At 46.2% G+C, this 12,864-nt stretch overlaps 1 protein-coding gene across 1 annotated transcript in view; it reads left to right on the top strand.

The window, feature by feature from the left end:
- SSPO (SCO-spondin) overlaps positions 1–12,864 on the top strand; it is a 164,027-nt gene that overhangs the window by 82,131 nt on the left and 69,032 nt on the right. The window contains 6 exon segments of the mRNA XM_087947289.1: positions 1,123–1,293; positions 3,251–3,415; positions 5,509–5,688; positions 7,568–7,690; positions 7,785–7,914; positions 9,978–10,103. Of these exon segments, the coding sequence (XP_087803415.1) occupies positions 1,123–1,293; positions 3,251–3,415; positions 5,509–5,688; positions 7,568–7,690; positions 7,785–7,914; positions 9,978–10,103 (895 nt within the window).

The following is a 12,864-nucleotide window of genomic DNA, read 5'->3' as shown; positions in this document are numbered from 1 at the left end:
GGAGAAGATAGAAAAGGAGGAGAAGGAGAAGGAGAAGATAGATAAGGGGAGGAGGAGATAGAGAAGGATGAGAAGGAAAAGGAGAAGATAGATAAGGAGAAAGGAGGAAGAGGATAATGAGAAGGAGACAATCAATGAGGAAAAGGGGAAGATTGAGAAGATTGAGAAGGAGGAGGAAAAGGCTAACAGGAAGGAGATAGGAGGAAAAGGAGGAGAAGGGGAAATAGGAAGATAGATGAGGAGGAGGAGCAGAAGGAGAAGAAAGGGAAGGGGAGAGGAAAATAGATAAGGAGGAGGATAATGAGAAGGAGACAATAGACAAGGAGAAGGGGAAGGAGAAGGAGAAGATAGATAAAGAGGATGAGAAAAAGGAGGCTAATGAGGAGACAATAGACAAGGAGAAGGAGCAGTATAATGAGGAGAATCGATAGATGAGGAGGATAATGAGAAGGAGACAATAGATGAGAAGGAGAAGATAGATAAGGAGAAGGAGGAAGAGGATGAGAAGGAGAATAGATGTGGAGAAGGAGAAGGTAAAGATAGATGAGGAGGAAGAGAATAAGGAGGATAATATGAAGAAGCTAACAGACAAGGAGGGAGAAGATAGATAAGCAGAAGGAGAAGGAGGAGGAGAAGGAGAATATAGATAAGGATAATGAGAAGGAGAATAGATGTGGAGAAGGAGAAGGAAAAGATAGATGAGGAGGAAGAGAATAAGGAGGATAATGAGAAGGATGGGGAGGAGCTAATCGATGAGTACGAGAAGGAGAAGATAGATAAGCAGAAGAAGGAGAAAAGAAGAATATAGATAAGAAGGAGGATAATGAGAAGAAGAATAGATGCGGCGAAGGAGAAAGAAGAGATTCGAGAAGATAGAGGAGGAGGAAGATAATGAGAAGGAGAAAGAGAAAGAAAATGTGGAGAAGGAGACGGTGGTGGTGGAGGAGGAAGAGTATAATGAGAGGAACTAAAGATGTGGAAAAGCAGAAAGAAGGAGAAGGAGAAGATAGCTAATGAAGGAGAAGTGGGGTTTAGCTTAGAAACTGTTGTTAAAGCACGGTCAACCAGCCCAACACCGCTAAGATGACACCAAACTGCTCTCCCCCTCTTGGCTTTTTGCAGGTGGTCCCATGGCCCCCACGGCCCACACCTTGGCCCCCCCGATCCCAACGGGGCCCCCCAGCACCTGCTCCTCCAAGCAGTTTTCTTGCCAGAGCGGGGAGTGCCTGAGCCTGGAACGCCGCTGCGACCTGCGGCAAGATTGTCAGGACGGCTCCGACGAAGCCAACTGTGGTAGGCCGGGGGGGATGGTGGCGGGATTCAAATCATTTTAATGACCGGTTCTTTGCCCGAGGACCGGCTGGATGGCCGTGGCCGTGGTGGCCATGGACAGGATGTGTATGACAGGCAGCACTCGGCCTCCTGCAAGCCCCTGGGAGCCAAAATGGGCCACACTCTGTTTTGGGCCTAGTAGGCCTCCCTGCAGCCTCCTGGGAGCCAAAATGGGCCCCGTTCTGTTTTGGGCCTAGTAGGCCTCATTGGAGCCAAAACGGTCACGCTCTGTTTTGGGCCTAGTAGGCCTCCCTGCAGCCTCCTGGGAGCCAAAATGGGCCCTGCTCTGTTTTGAACCTAGTAGGCCTCATTGGAGCCAAAACGGTCACGCTCTGTTTTGGGCCCAGTAGGCCTCCCTGCAGCCAGCCTCCTGGGAGCCAAAATGGGCCCCACTCTGTTTTGGGCCTAGTAGGCCTCACTGGAGCCTCCTGGGAGCCAAAAACAGGCCACACTCTGTTTTGGGCCTAGTAGGCCACATTGGAGCCAAAACAGGTCACACTCTGTTTTGGGCCTAGTAGGCCTCCTGCAGCCAGCCTCCTGGGAGCCAAAATGGGCCCCACTCTGTTTTGGGCCTAGTAGGCCTCACTGGAGCCTCCTGGGAGCCAAAAACAGGCCACACTCTGTTTTGGGCCTAGTAGGCCACATTGGAGCCAAAATGGGCCAAACTCTGTTTTGGGCCTAGTAGGCCTCACTGGAGCCAAAACGGGCCATACTCTGTTTTGGGCCTAGCAGGCCTCCTTGCAGCCTCCTGGGAGCAAAAAACAGGCCACACTCTGTTTTGGGCTTAGTAGGCCTCCCTGTAGCGTCCTGGGAGCCAAAACGGGCCCTGGGAAAGGGAGGTGCCGCACCCTCACCCCCAACTCACCCCCTATCTTGGGCCTAGTAGGCCACCCTGCACTTATCTGGGAACCAAAACAGGGTGTGTGGGGACTCCTGGAAGGGGTGGGGAGGGGAGGGGAGAGGCCAGCCAGCAATTTAACCACCGGTTCGGCCGAAGGGGTGCAACCCGGTTGAATCCCACCATTGCCCGGCACCCCAAAGGTGTGTGCTGGTGAAATCTGGGCTCTACGAAACTTCAGAGCTGGCATTGAACTGGGCACTGCTCCAGGGTATGGCTGGCATTTGCCCTGATTTTGCAACCATGATAGCTTTATTTTCTATCCCCCTGCTCCTCTTCCTTCCTTTATTCTTCCTCCTCCTCCCACACCTACTCTTGCTTGTCCTCCTCCGCTTTCTCATCTCCTCTTCTTCCTTTTTCTCTCTTTCCTCTTCTTCTTCATCCTCCTCCTCTTCCTCCCTTCCTCTATTTCCTTGTCCTCCTGCTCTTCCACCTCTTCCTTCTCCTCCTCCTCTTCTTCCTCTTCTTCCTTGTTCTCCTCCCCTTCTTCCTCCTCATTCTTCTTCTTCCTCTTCTTCTTTGTTTTCCTTTTCCCATTCTTCTTCTTCGTCCTCCTCTTTCTCTTCCTCCCCTTTTTCTTATTATTATTCCTCCTCGTCTTCTTCTTCCTCTTCCTCCTCCCTTCTCCTCTTTTCCTCTTCCTCTTCTTTCCCTTCCCCTCTTCCTTCTCCTCTTCTTCCTCCTCATTCTCCTCCTCCTTCCTTGTTCTTCTCCTCCTTTGCTTCCTCCCCTTTTTCTTACTATTTTTCTTCCTGTTCCACCTTCTCCTCTTTCACTTCCTTCCTCCTCCTCTTTCTCTTCGTCTCCTCTTCCTTTTCCTCTTCTTCCTTGTCCTCCATCCCCTTCCTTCCCCTTCTCCTCCTCTTCCTCTCATTCTTGTTCCTCCTTGCTGTCCTCCTCTTCTCCCTCTTCCTCCTCATTCTCCTCCTTCCTCTTCTTCCTCCCGTTCTATTATTCATTCCTCCTCCTGCTGCTCCTCTTCTTCCTCCCCTTCTTCTTCCTCCTCCTCCTCCTCCACAGTGGACTGCATCCTGTCTCCTTGGAGCCTCTGGAGCGAATGCAGCCGGTCCTGCGGGTTGGGGGTAACCTTCCGGCGCCGCGACCTTCTCCGCAATGCTCTCCCGGGAGGACGTTGTGAGCGCGATGAATTTGACAGTCGCTCCTGCTTTCTCCGAGCCTGTCCAGGTCGGTTTTTTCTCTTCCACCTGTGCACCTTTGGTGGATTTACCCCCAAATCCTTCTCCCACCCCTTCACCCCTATTCACAGGCTTTGCAAAAAGCTGGCCTCCACCTGAACTGTTCTGAGGAAAAAAACATTAAGGCTAATATTTTCTACCGTATATATACATATACCACGGGCCCGTGAAAATAAGATCGGGTCTTATATTAATTTTTGCTCCAAAAGATGCATTAGGGCTTACTTTCCAGTTAGGGTTAATTTGGGGGAAAGTATGGTACTAAATGCGTATGGCTGACAATCTGAATGAGGGCTTATTTTCGGGATAGGGCTTACATTACGAGTATCCCGAAAAAATCATGCTAGGGTTTGTTTTCTGGTTAGATCTTATTTTGGGGGAAATACAGTTCCAAATGCATCTGTCTGGCTGACAATCTTAACTGGGGCTTATTTTTGGGGTAGGGCTTATATTATGAGCATCCTGACAAATCATGATAGGATTTATTTTCCAGTTGGGTCTTATTTTCAGGGAAATGGTGTATATAAATGCAAATACAAATTGAAGTCATTGCAGACGTTCTGCAGGAAGAACATTATGCAGGAAGCCTTTCGTCTTATGGCAGTTCATTTAATGACTATTCAAAGTTACGATGACAGCACCGAACAAAGGGACCGGTTTTTGCACTTACGACCCTCGCTTCCCCACGATTACTGGATCCAAATTCAGACCCTCGGCCATCGGTTCCTATGCCACGATCCCCTCTTGCGACCATATGACTCGCAAAAGGGAGAAGTCCCAATGCGCAGGAACGACCATGTTCCGAATTCCACCAAAACCACGTTTTGTTTAACAACCAGGCCAGGAAAGGTTGTACAATGGTGGGGGGGCAAACCAGGGACAGGCTTCCAAAAAATTTAGCAAGTGGTTCTTTGTCAGGCTGCTAGGTGGGAGTGGCCATGATGGGTGTGGCCTAGTCAGCCTTCTGCACCACAGCGGGAGGGTGTGCGTTTTCACCCTTCCCGGACTCCAGAGGCTTTCCTGGAGCCTCTGGAGCAGGGGTCGCCAATCTTTCAGACCTCAGGGACCACCAAACCATCATTTTGAATCCTCTGGAGCAGAGACCCTGGGAAAATCCCCCCCAAAAAAGTCTGCAGGAAAATCCCTCACCCCGTTTTTCCTACTGATCGATCATTCTTTATTTGGGATCGCAGGAGACCATCTCCAGCTCCATTCTCAGGGGGGAGAGAGAGAGAGAGGAGAGACTTTTGGCTTTGTGCAAGAAAAGCAGCAGAAGCCGCAGAAGCCTTTTCTTTCTCTCCCCTCAAACTCAGCCAGAAATGAGTCTTTAGGAGACTTATCATGCTGGCGCAGCCTCTTGGAGCAGGAGGCCTTGCAGGGTCCCAAAGGCTCATTTCTGGCGGAGTTTGGGGAAGAGAAAGAAAGACTTTTGCTGCTTTCCTAGCGTGCCAAAAGCAGAAGAAGAAAGAAGTGGAAAGAAGCAGCCCGGTGGCCAGGCCAGGCGTGTGGGGCGAGTGGGGCAAGTTCCTCCACTCCGCCCTTTCCCCCCTCCCCTCACTACCTCCTGTTGCTTGCAATGCAAGCGACACAAGCCTTGAGTTCCCGCAGGCCATGTGGGTGGCGCAGCCTTGTGTTCCCATGCAGCCTGGATTAATTGCTTTGGGTGAGTGACATTTCTCTGCGGACCACCAACATTTTCTCATGGACCACCAGTGGGCGACCACTGCTCGGGAGGGTGAAATCCGGGAGGCTCATTTCCCCACTCCCCAGCCTTCCGGAACCCTGCACTTCTCTGGGATCCAAAACGGGCCGCATGGAGACTCCTGGGAGGGGCGGTCTGAGGTGGGCCAGCCAGTTGTTGCAACTACCGGTTCGGTGAACTAGAGGTAAAATTAGCAACCAGTTTGCCCAAACCGGTGCGAACTGGTAGCAGCCTATACCCGCCCTGGGCAAAACGTCCTTGACCAATGTTTCCTTTAGCCGCATTTCGGGCACCATCGCGGCTGTCACTCGAGGAGTTGACTTCTTCATTTGGTCTTCACGACGCTACTTCCTCCTGCTTTCCCCCCCCCTCTATACCAGTGAATGGAGCCTGGGCCGCCTGGGGCGAATGGTCAGATTGCGATGCAGAGTGCCGGGGCGGTGTCCGAAGTCGCACCCGGACCTGCGCTGATCCCCCGCCCAAGAACAGTGGACAGCTATGTCCTGGAGATGCCGTCCAGATGGAGACGTGCAACCAACAGCCCTGCGGAGACGCCCGGGGTGAGCGAAGGTGGCAGGGGGGGGGGGCTTGTCTGATGTTGAGTGGAAGGGGCACAGATGGGCAGAGGTGGTATTCAGCCGGTTCGGACCAGTTCTGGTGCACCGGTAGTGGAAATTTTTGACAAATTTCCGCATATAACAAAAAAAAATGGAAACCCACCCCTGAGGATGGGGCAGTATCACAGGGATAGAAATTTAAATGGGGATCTAGGACCACCCTCTTGAGGGGGGGGGAAGCACTGTGCACATGCCCAGAGAACAATGGCCGCCAATCCCTCGGGGTTGCCTTTTGAACCTTGAACCTCCCTGCCGAAGGCTTAGTTGTCTTGGCTGGCTTGGAGAGGGTCTGATCGCTTCCAAATTATTACTATTTATTTATCAATTATATAATATGTGTGTGTGTGTGTGTGTGTGTGTGTGTGTGTATACGTATATCTCTATATGTGCCTATGTATGTATAATATTTTATAATATTTAAAATGTATTCTATTATGTTATGTTATGAGATGTTATGTTATTAGTGTATCATCTCTCTCTCTCTCTCTCTCTCTCTCTCTCTCTCCCATCTATCTTTCTATATCCATCCATCCGTCTCTATGTCTGTCTATATCTACATCTATCTTATCTATCTATCCATCTACCTATCTATCCATCTATCTTTCTATATCCATCCATTTATTCATCCATCCATCTATCTCTATGCTTACATCTACATCTACATCTACATCTATCTATCTATCATCTATGTATCTTTATCCATCTCTATACCTCTATCTATCTATCTATCTATCTATCTATCTATCTATCTATCTATCATCTATCATCTATCTTTATCTATCTACCTTTATCTATATCTTTAGCTATCTTTATCTGTCATCTATATATCTATCTATCTCTATCCATCTCTATATACATCCATCTATCTATCTATCTCTATCTATCTATCTATCTATCTATCTATCTATCTATCTATCTATCTATCTATCTTTATCTATCTATTTTTATCTATCATCTATATATCTATTTATCTTTATCTATCTCATCTATCTTTATATCTCTCTATCTCTTTCTATATCTATCAATTGATTGATCTATCCATCTTTCTATATCCATCCATCTCTATCTCCATGTCTATATCTATCAGTATTGCTCTATCTATCTATCTATCTATCTATCTATCTATCTATCTATCTATCTATCTATCTATCTATCTATCTATCTATCTATTTATCTATCTATCTTCTATCTCTCTCTCTCTCTGTCTCTCAATCTCTCTTTCTTATTTATTCTTATTTATAAATTATTATTGTTTATTCAGTTGGGATCCTCCTGATCATTAGCAAAAGAGAACCAGAGGAACAAGAGGAAATTAAGGCAGGAGGTGGGGAGGGGGTGTCTGATCCCAAATACCTCCTTCCCTTCCCGTCCTCTCAGGGGTGTCCATCCAGTATGGTGGGGGGGAAAGGCAAGATGGCGCACTCAAAGCTTTGCCTCCTGTTTGAACTGAGGGTTGGACTAGAAGACCTCCAAGGCCCCTTCCCTCTCTGTCATTCCATAATTCTGTAAGGGTCTCCTTCTTGAGCAGGGGGTTGGACTAGAAGACCTCTGAGGTCCCTTCTGCCTCTCTCCTTCTGTTACTTCTGCTCCTTTTCTTGGTTTTTTTTTCATCCCCTTGAAAAAGTTTTTCTTCTCATCCAGAGAAGCTTCCTCCCCTCTGAGTAACAGTTTGATCCTTCCGCCAGAATGGAAGAAGCTTCTCGGATGAGAAGCGAAACCACTTCAAGGGGAAAAAATCTGAAATGGTTTTGCTTCTCATCCAGAGAAGCTTCCTCCCTTCTGAGCTACAGTTCAATCCTCTTTTTTTTTTTCTCCTCCGCAGACTGCGGTCCGGACATGGTGTTCGTGCAAGCCGGGCATTGTGCCCGCGGCCTGGTGGATCCTTGCCCACAGACTTGCCGCCAGTTGGGTGTCCAGAGGTCCTGCCAGAGCAGCTGCGTAGAGGGTGAGCGAGCCCGGGGTCTTTGGCATGGTGGTGGCGGGGTGGCACCTTTGCAGCCCTTCTTCCCAGGTAGATAACATCCCTCCATTGCCTACAGGTTGCCGTTGCCCCCCTGGCCTTTTCCTCCAGGAGGGGGCCTGCGTGAACGTCAGCCAGTGCCACTGCTTCTTCGACCATGACCACCGTCGCCCAGGGGAGATCTTCCTGCGGGACAATTGCAGTCAGTGGTGAGCGTGAGCAATTCCCTTCGTCCCTTTCTCTGCGGACCTGCCCTGTTCTACACCGGGGGTTGCCAACCTTTTGGGCCTGAGGGACCACCTAACTCATAATTTTAAATCCCGGGGACCACTAATATGAATTTGAACTGAGGGTGGCTTGCTGACATTGGTGGGAGAGAGAGAGAGAGAGAAAGAGAGAGAGAAAGAAAGAAAGAAAGAGAGAGAGAGAGAGATCTGATCTAACCATTCTCTCTCTCTCTCTCTCTCTCTCTCTCACACACACACACACACACACACACACACACGAACACACAGAGACAGGGGTGGGATTCAAATTCCTTAACAAATGGTTCTTGGTGTGGTCTAATCTGGGTGTGGCTTGGTGGTCACGTGACTGGCTGGGCATGGCTTGTATGTAACTATTATAAATATTTATGTCAATATTGATTTTTTTATTTAAAAAAAGAGCAACATTTACCCAAAAGCAGGCAAAGCAGGCAGGCAGACGGAGTTGCTCACAGAATCACAGAATCACTCAGAGATCTATCTTTCTGCCATCGGCTGCCTGAGTCTGTCACATAAAATTTGTTTGCAAGCAAATTCATAAAATTTGCTAGCAAGCAGACTCCCAAAATTAACTTGCATCACACCATGTATGTAAATATTGATTTTTTTTCTAAAAAAAGAGTAACTTTTACCCAAAATCAGGCAAAGCAGGCAGGCAGATTGAGCTGTGCCCAGAATCACACTTAGATCTTTCTGCCATTGGCTACCTGAGTCTGCACTGAATAATAGAACCTTCAGTCCTAAGGGAGGTTCGGCTGTATTCAAGCAGAGCCGAAGATCTGAAGACTAGCTAGAAAGCAAGAAATCCAACCATTTCCTGCTTTTTAGCTAATCTAAATCTCCCGGCACAGTAGAACAGCTGATGGTCAGGGGGAAAAAAAAAAGGAAAAATAGCAACTTAGCAGGCAAGTTTGCCGGGTAAGGAGTGAGTGGGCGGGGAGGGTTCCCGCGGGCCATGTGGGCGGGGCAGCCTTGTGTTCCTGTGCAGACTGGATTAATTGCTTGGGGGGTGCTCTGGGGTGAGATTTCTCTGCGGCCCTCCAAAATTTTCTCACAGCCCACCAGTGAGGCTGCGGCCCACCATTGGTGACTGCTGTTCTAGAATAACGGTGTGCCTAAAAGAAGGGAGGGCTTGTCGGAGGCAATTTTATGGTGTGGGGGGGCTGAGGTTTCCCAAATGGGGAGGGCTGGGGGGGATCCCTCCCAGGATGAAAGGATAACACCTCAGTAGGGCCCCGCCTGGAACGCCGCATCCAGTTTTGCTCGCCATATTACAAAAAAATGGAGGTTGAGACTTTGGGAAAAGGCGGAGAGAAGAGCAACTAAGGAGAGTAAGGAAGGGCTACAGCATTTCTGACAGATGGCAGTCTGAATGTTGCTAAAATATCTCTCTGGTCTTTTAAGAGCTGCCAACAGAAAGGGAGGGGGGAGCAGTGTGGCAGCTTGGAAACCGAAAGCACATTCCATACATAGTTTTTCAGAGGTTGTACCTAGTTTCAAACTAAAGGTTCAAAATCCTAATTGGAGAAACATGATTGATGACTCTTGGCTATGGATGTATCTCAGAGAATATGATTTATGACACACCCAGAGTGGGGGGAAACCAGGGTCAAGGGGGACAAGGAACGATGTATCTCAGAGTTGGCTGCACCCAGGCAGCGCCAGACATATTAACTCCCCATAAATCCTTTGGAAGTTTTGGAAGTTTTGGCTTGAGACTCCTGATTTAAATGGGGGGGGGAACTGCCAGAATCCTGACACTAAGCGAGACATGAGGGTCAAGTGAGGGTCATCCCATTTTACGACTTTCCTCACCGCCTTGGTTCAGTGAATCCCTGCCGTGGTGAAATTAGCAACCCTGTTGTTAAGCGAATCAGGTTTCCCCATTGTCAAAAGGGGATCACACGGGATAAACATTCTTCACGCACACCCCGTTGTTGTTCCCCCGGCACCCCTGAATCGGAAGCGAAGGGGATATGCTTAACCTTGGTTCCGTCCTCCCGCAGCGTTTGCCTGGAGGGCACGGTGACCTGCGACGCGGTGGCTTGTCCTGTGAAGTGCGGCTGGTCGGCTTGGTCTCCGTGGACCCCCTGCAGCCGGAGTTGCGGGGTTGGGATGCAGCAAAGGTTCCGGTAAGAAAGGAAACATCCTGCACCAGCGTTGCTTCCCCCGGGTGCCGTTAGAGGCTACGATAGCATTCGGGGAGGGTGGGGTGGAATCGTTCGAGATCCCGTAGAAGTCGGGCGAAGAATTGGGTGTCAGTTGCACTACATGTTAGGAAAATATCTTTTTTTAAAAAACAAGTTTTATTCGGTTTTCCACATTTTAACATCTCTTTTTAGTGAACAGCATGATTACAGGTTTCACATATACATACAAATATGACCATAGTTACACATTCAATTTTTGTATCCAGTTTCTTATCTTAACAATGTTTTTATACATTATTTTATCATATTATTCCAAATACTTATTATTTAATTCACGTTATGTTAACTTCATAATCTTTATACTTTAGTACTTTTAACTGTCACATTTGTATATTTCATCTTAAATTCTAGTTAAAAAACACTTCATCTATAAATTGGTTTCTCCCCTAAAATATCAATATAAGTGTGCCACCTCTGAGTTACATATTCATTGATTTTCACCCCTTTTAAATCCCATTGAACATTTAACATCATTACCAAAAACATTAAACTTAATAATCCCTTTAAAACTACATAGCATATATAAATCAGATTCTGCATGGTTTTTCCCCTTTTTAATTTCATTAATTTTTTCCGAAAAGAAGGACATACTAATCTACTCATTCAAACCATAAAACAATCCTAAACCCTAAAGTTAATTCCATTTCAGCTCTCCTCCTATATAATTTCATTTATTTCAATATATTTAATACACACATATTCCATTAATTATTCCATTCATATTTGAACAAAAAAACCAACATTCCAATCCTAAAAATTTCAATATATTTAATAAGCTTTTTACATTATTTATTACAATTATCTCTATGCATACAGAAGAAGAGCATTAAATTCCAGTATCAAAAAATAACAATTCTATTTTCCATCTTATCAATCTATGTCCCTATTTCATAACTATGAATTTGTTTATATTACCCCTCAATACTTTGCAGAATCCCCTTTCTAAATATTAATCACCCATTATCTCTGTGTCTCATTAAGCAATTTTTCCCCATTTTTAAAAATAATTCCCATATTTCTTTTTCCCCAAATCCTGTTTCTTGTCCCCTCTTTCGCCTTGTCTTTTCTCTTTTATTCTTTCACTCCAATTTTTATCCCCCTCTCTATTTACAGCTTCCTTCCGCCCTTCAAATTTCTGCTGACTCTTTTCCCCTTTTTTAATTTTTCGGATATTCCCCTTTTTATTAAATTTCTTAAATCTCCTGTATTTATTTCCAACTCTTTTCCTCTTTCTTTCCAGAGTTCTTTGTTCTCGATGATCACCAAAGATGGACCTTCAATAATTCGCTCTGCCTCCTCTTCTGCCTTTTGTCTTTGTTGTTCATATTCTGCAATCGCATTTTCAATAAATTTTAAAGCAAAACCCAGTACTTCACCTCGTTCTTGTAGTATGTCTTTTGTTTTTCTAAGTTCCATTTTTTATGCCAGAAGAGATATCGCCATTTTACAACTTTCTAATTAGCAATTTAATCCAAATAGTTTCTTTAAAGTTTATTTCCAACAGTCAACTTTTATTTTCTTCCTCTCAAGTTTAAACCACCGCTAATCCAATGCCAAGTCCATGTCAGAATCAACAATTAATGTTTAGGAAAGTATCTTATCTGTCCAACTATCTATCTATCTATCTATCTATCTATCTATCTATCTATCTATCTATCTATCTATCTATCTCTATATCTTTACCTCTCTCTCTCTCTCTGTCTGTCTGTCTATCTGTTTTATCTATCTATCTCTATATCTATTTCTCTCTCTACCTCTACTGATAGATAGATAGATAAATAATCTGTTTTATCTATCTATCTCTATCTATCTCTATCTCTATATCTCTATATCTACATCTATCTGTATCTCTCCAATCTCTCTCTCTATTTGTCTATCTACTGTATCCCACTCTCTCTAATCTGTCTAATCTATCTGTTCCATCTGCCTGCCTGCCTGCCTGCCTGCCTGCCTGCCTGCCTATCTATCTATCTATCTATCTATCTATCTATCTATCTATCTATCTATCTATCTATCTATCTATCTACTTCCATCCATCCATTCTTCCATCCATCCATCCATCCATCCTCCACATTGGTTCCTTCAGTCCGTGACTCAATCAAACAATCCTTTGAGAAATCTGATCATCTCAAAATGCTGACTTGGTTGAGTTTGTTGGTCGGAACCTTAACTCTGCCTTTGTAGTGTCCTGTGGTCCCATGAATGTGTGTTACGACAGTTTTGTACAAAACAAAAAAAGGGCATTTATTGCCATTTTTCAGCACAACGGGCCACAGCGCACCATTGGTTTGCTTAACGACTGCAGCATTCTCTTAACCAGAGAACGACCCTGGCAGGGGTGGGATTCAACTGGTGTAACAATTGGTTTGGTGAGCACTCGCATCGCGCGCGCACAGATAGTTTGCTACTGACCTTTTCCTGCAATCCTGCACTCTCCCTGTGTGTTCAACAGCTGGCACGTGGCCATCTCCTGTGCCACACAAAGCAGCTGAGCTTAAAAACCAAGAAATGAGGGTCAGAATAGAGACGGGGCGGGCAGGGGATCCCAACAGCTGATCATCGGAGCAAACTGGCTTGCTCACAGATGGTCCTCGTCACTACTCGTTCGACCGAACCGTGACGAACTGGGCTGAACCAGGCAGAACTGGTAGAATCCTTGCTTTTATGAATATTATGACTTATG

This window comes from Notechis scutatus, chromosome Z, assembly GCF_049901735.1.
Source record: "Notechis scutatus isolate UNSWTSFEM ecotype Mainland chromosome Z, rNotScu1.2, whole genome shotgun sequence".
Taxonomy (NCBI): domain Eukaryota; kingdom Metazoa; phylum Chordata; class Lepidosauria; order Squamata; family Elapidae; genus Notechis; species Notechis scutatus.
Note: the sequence above shows the minus strand (reverse complement) of the source record. Positions and strands in the feature narration are given on the sequence as shown.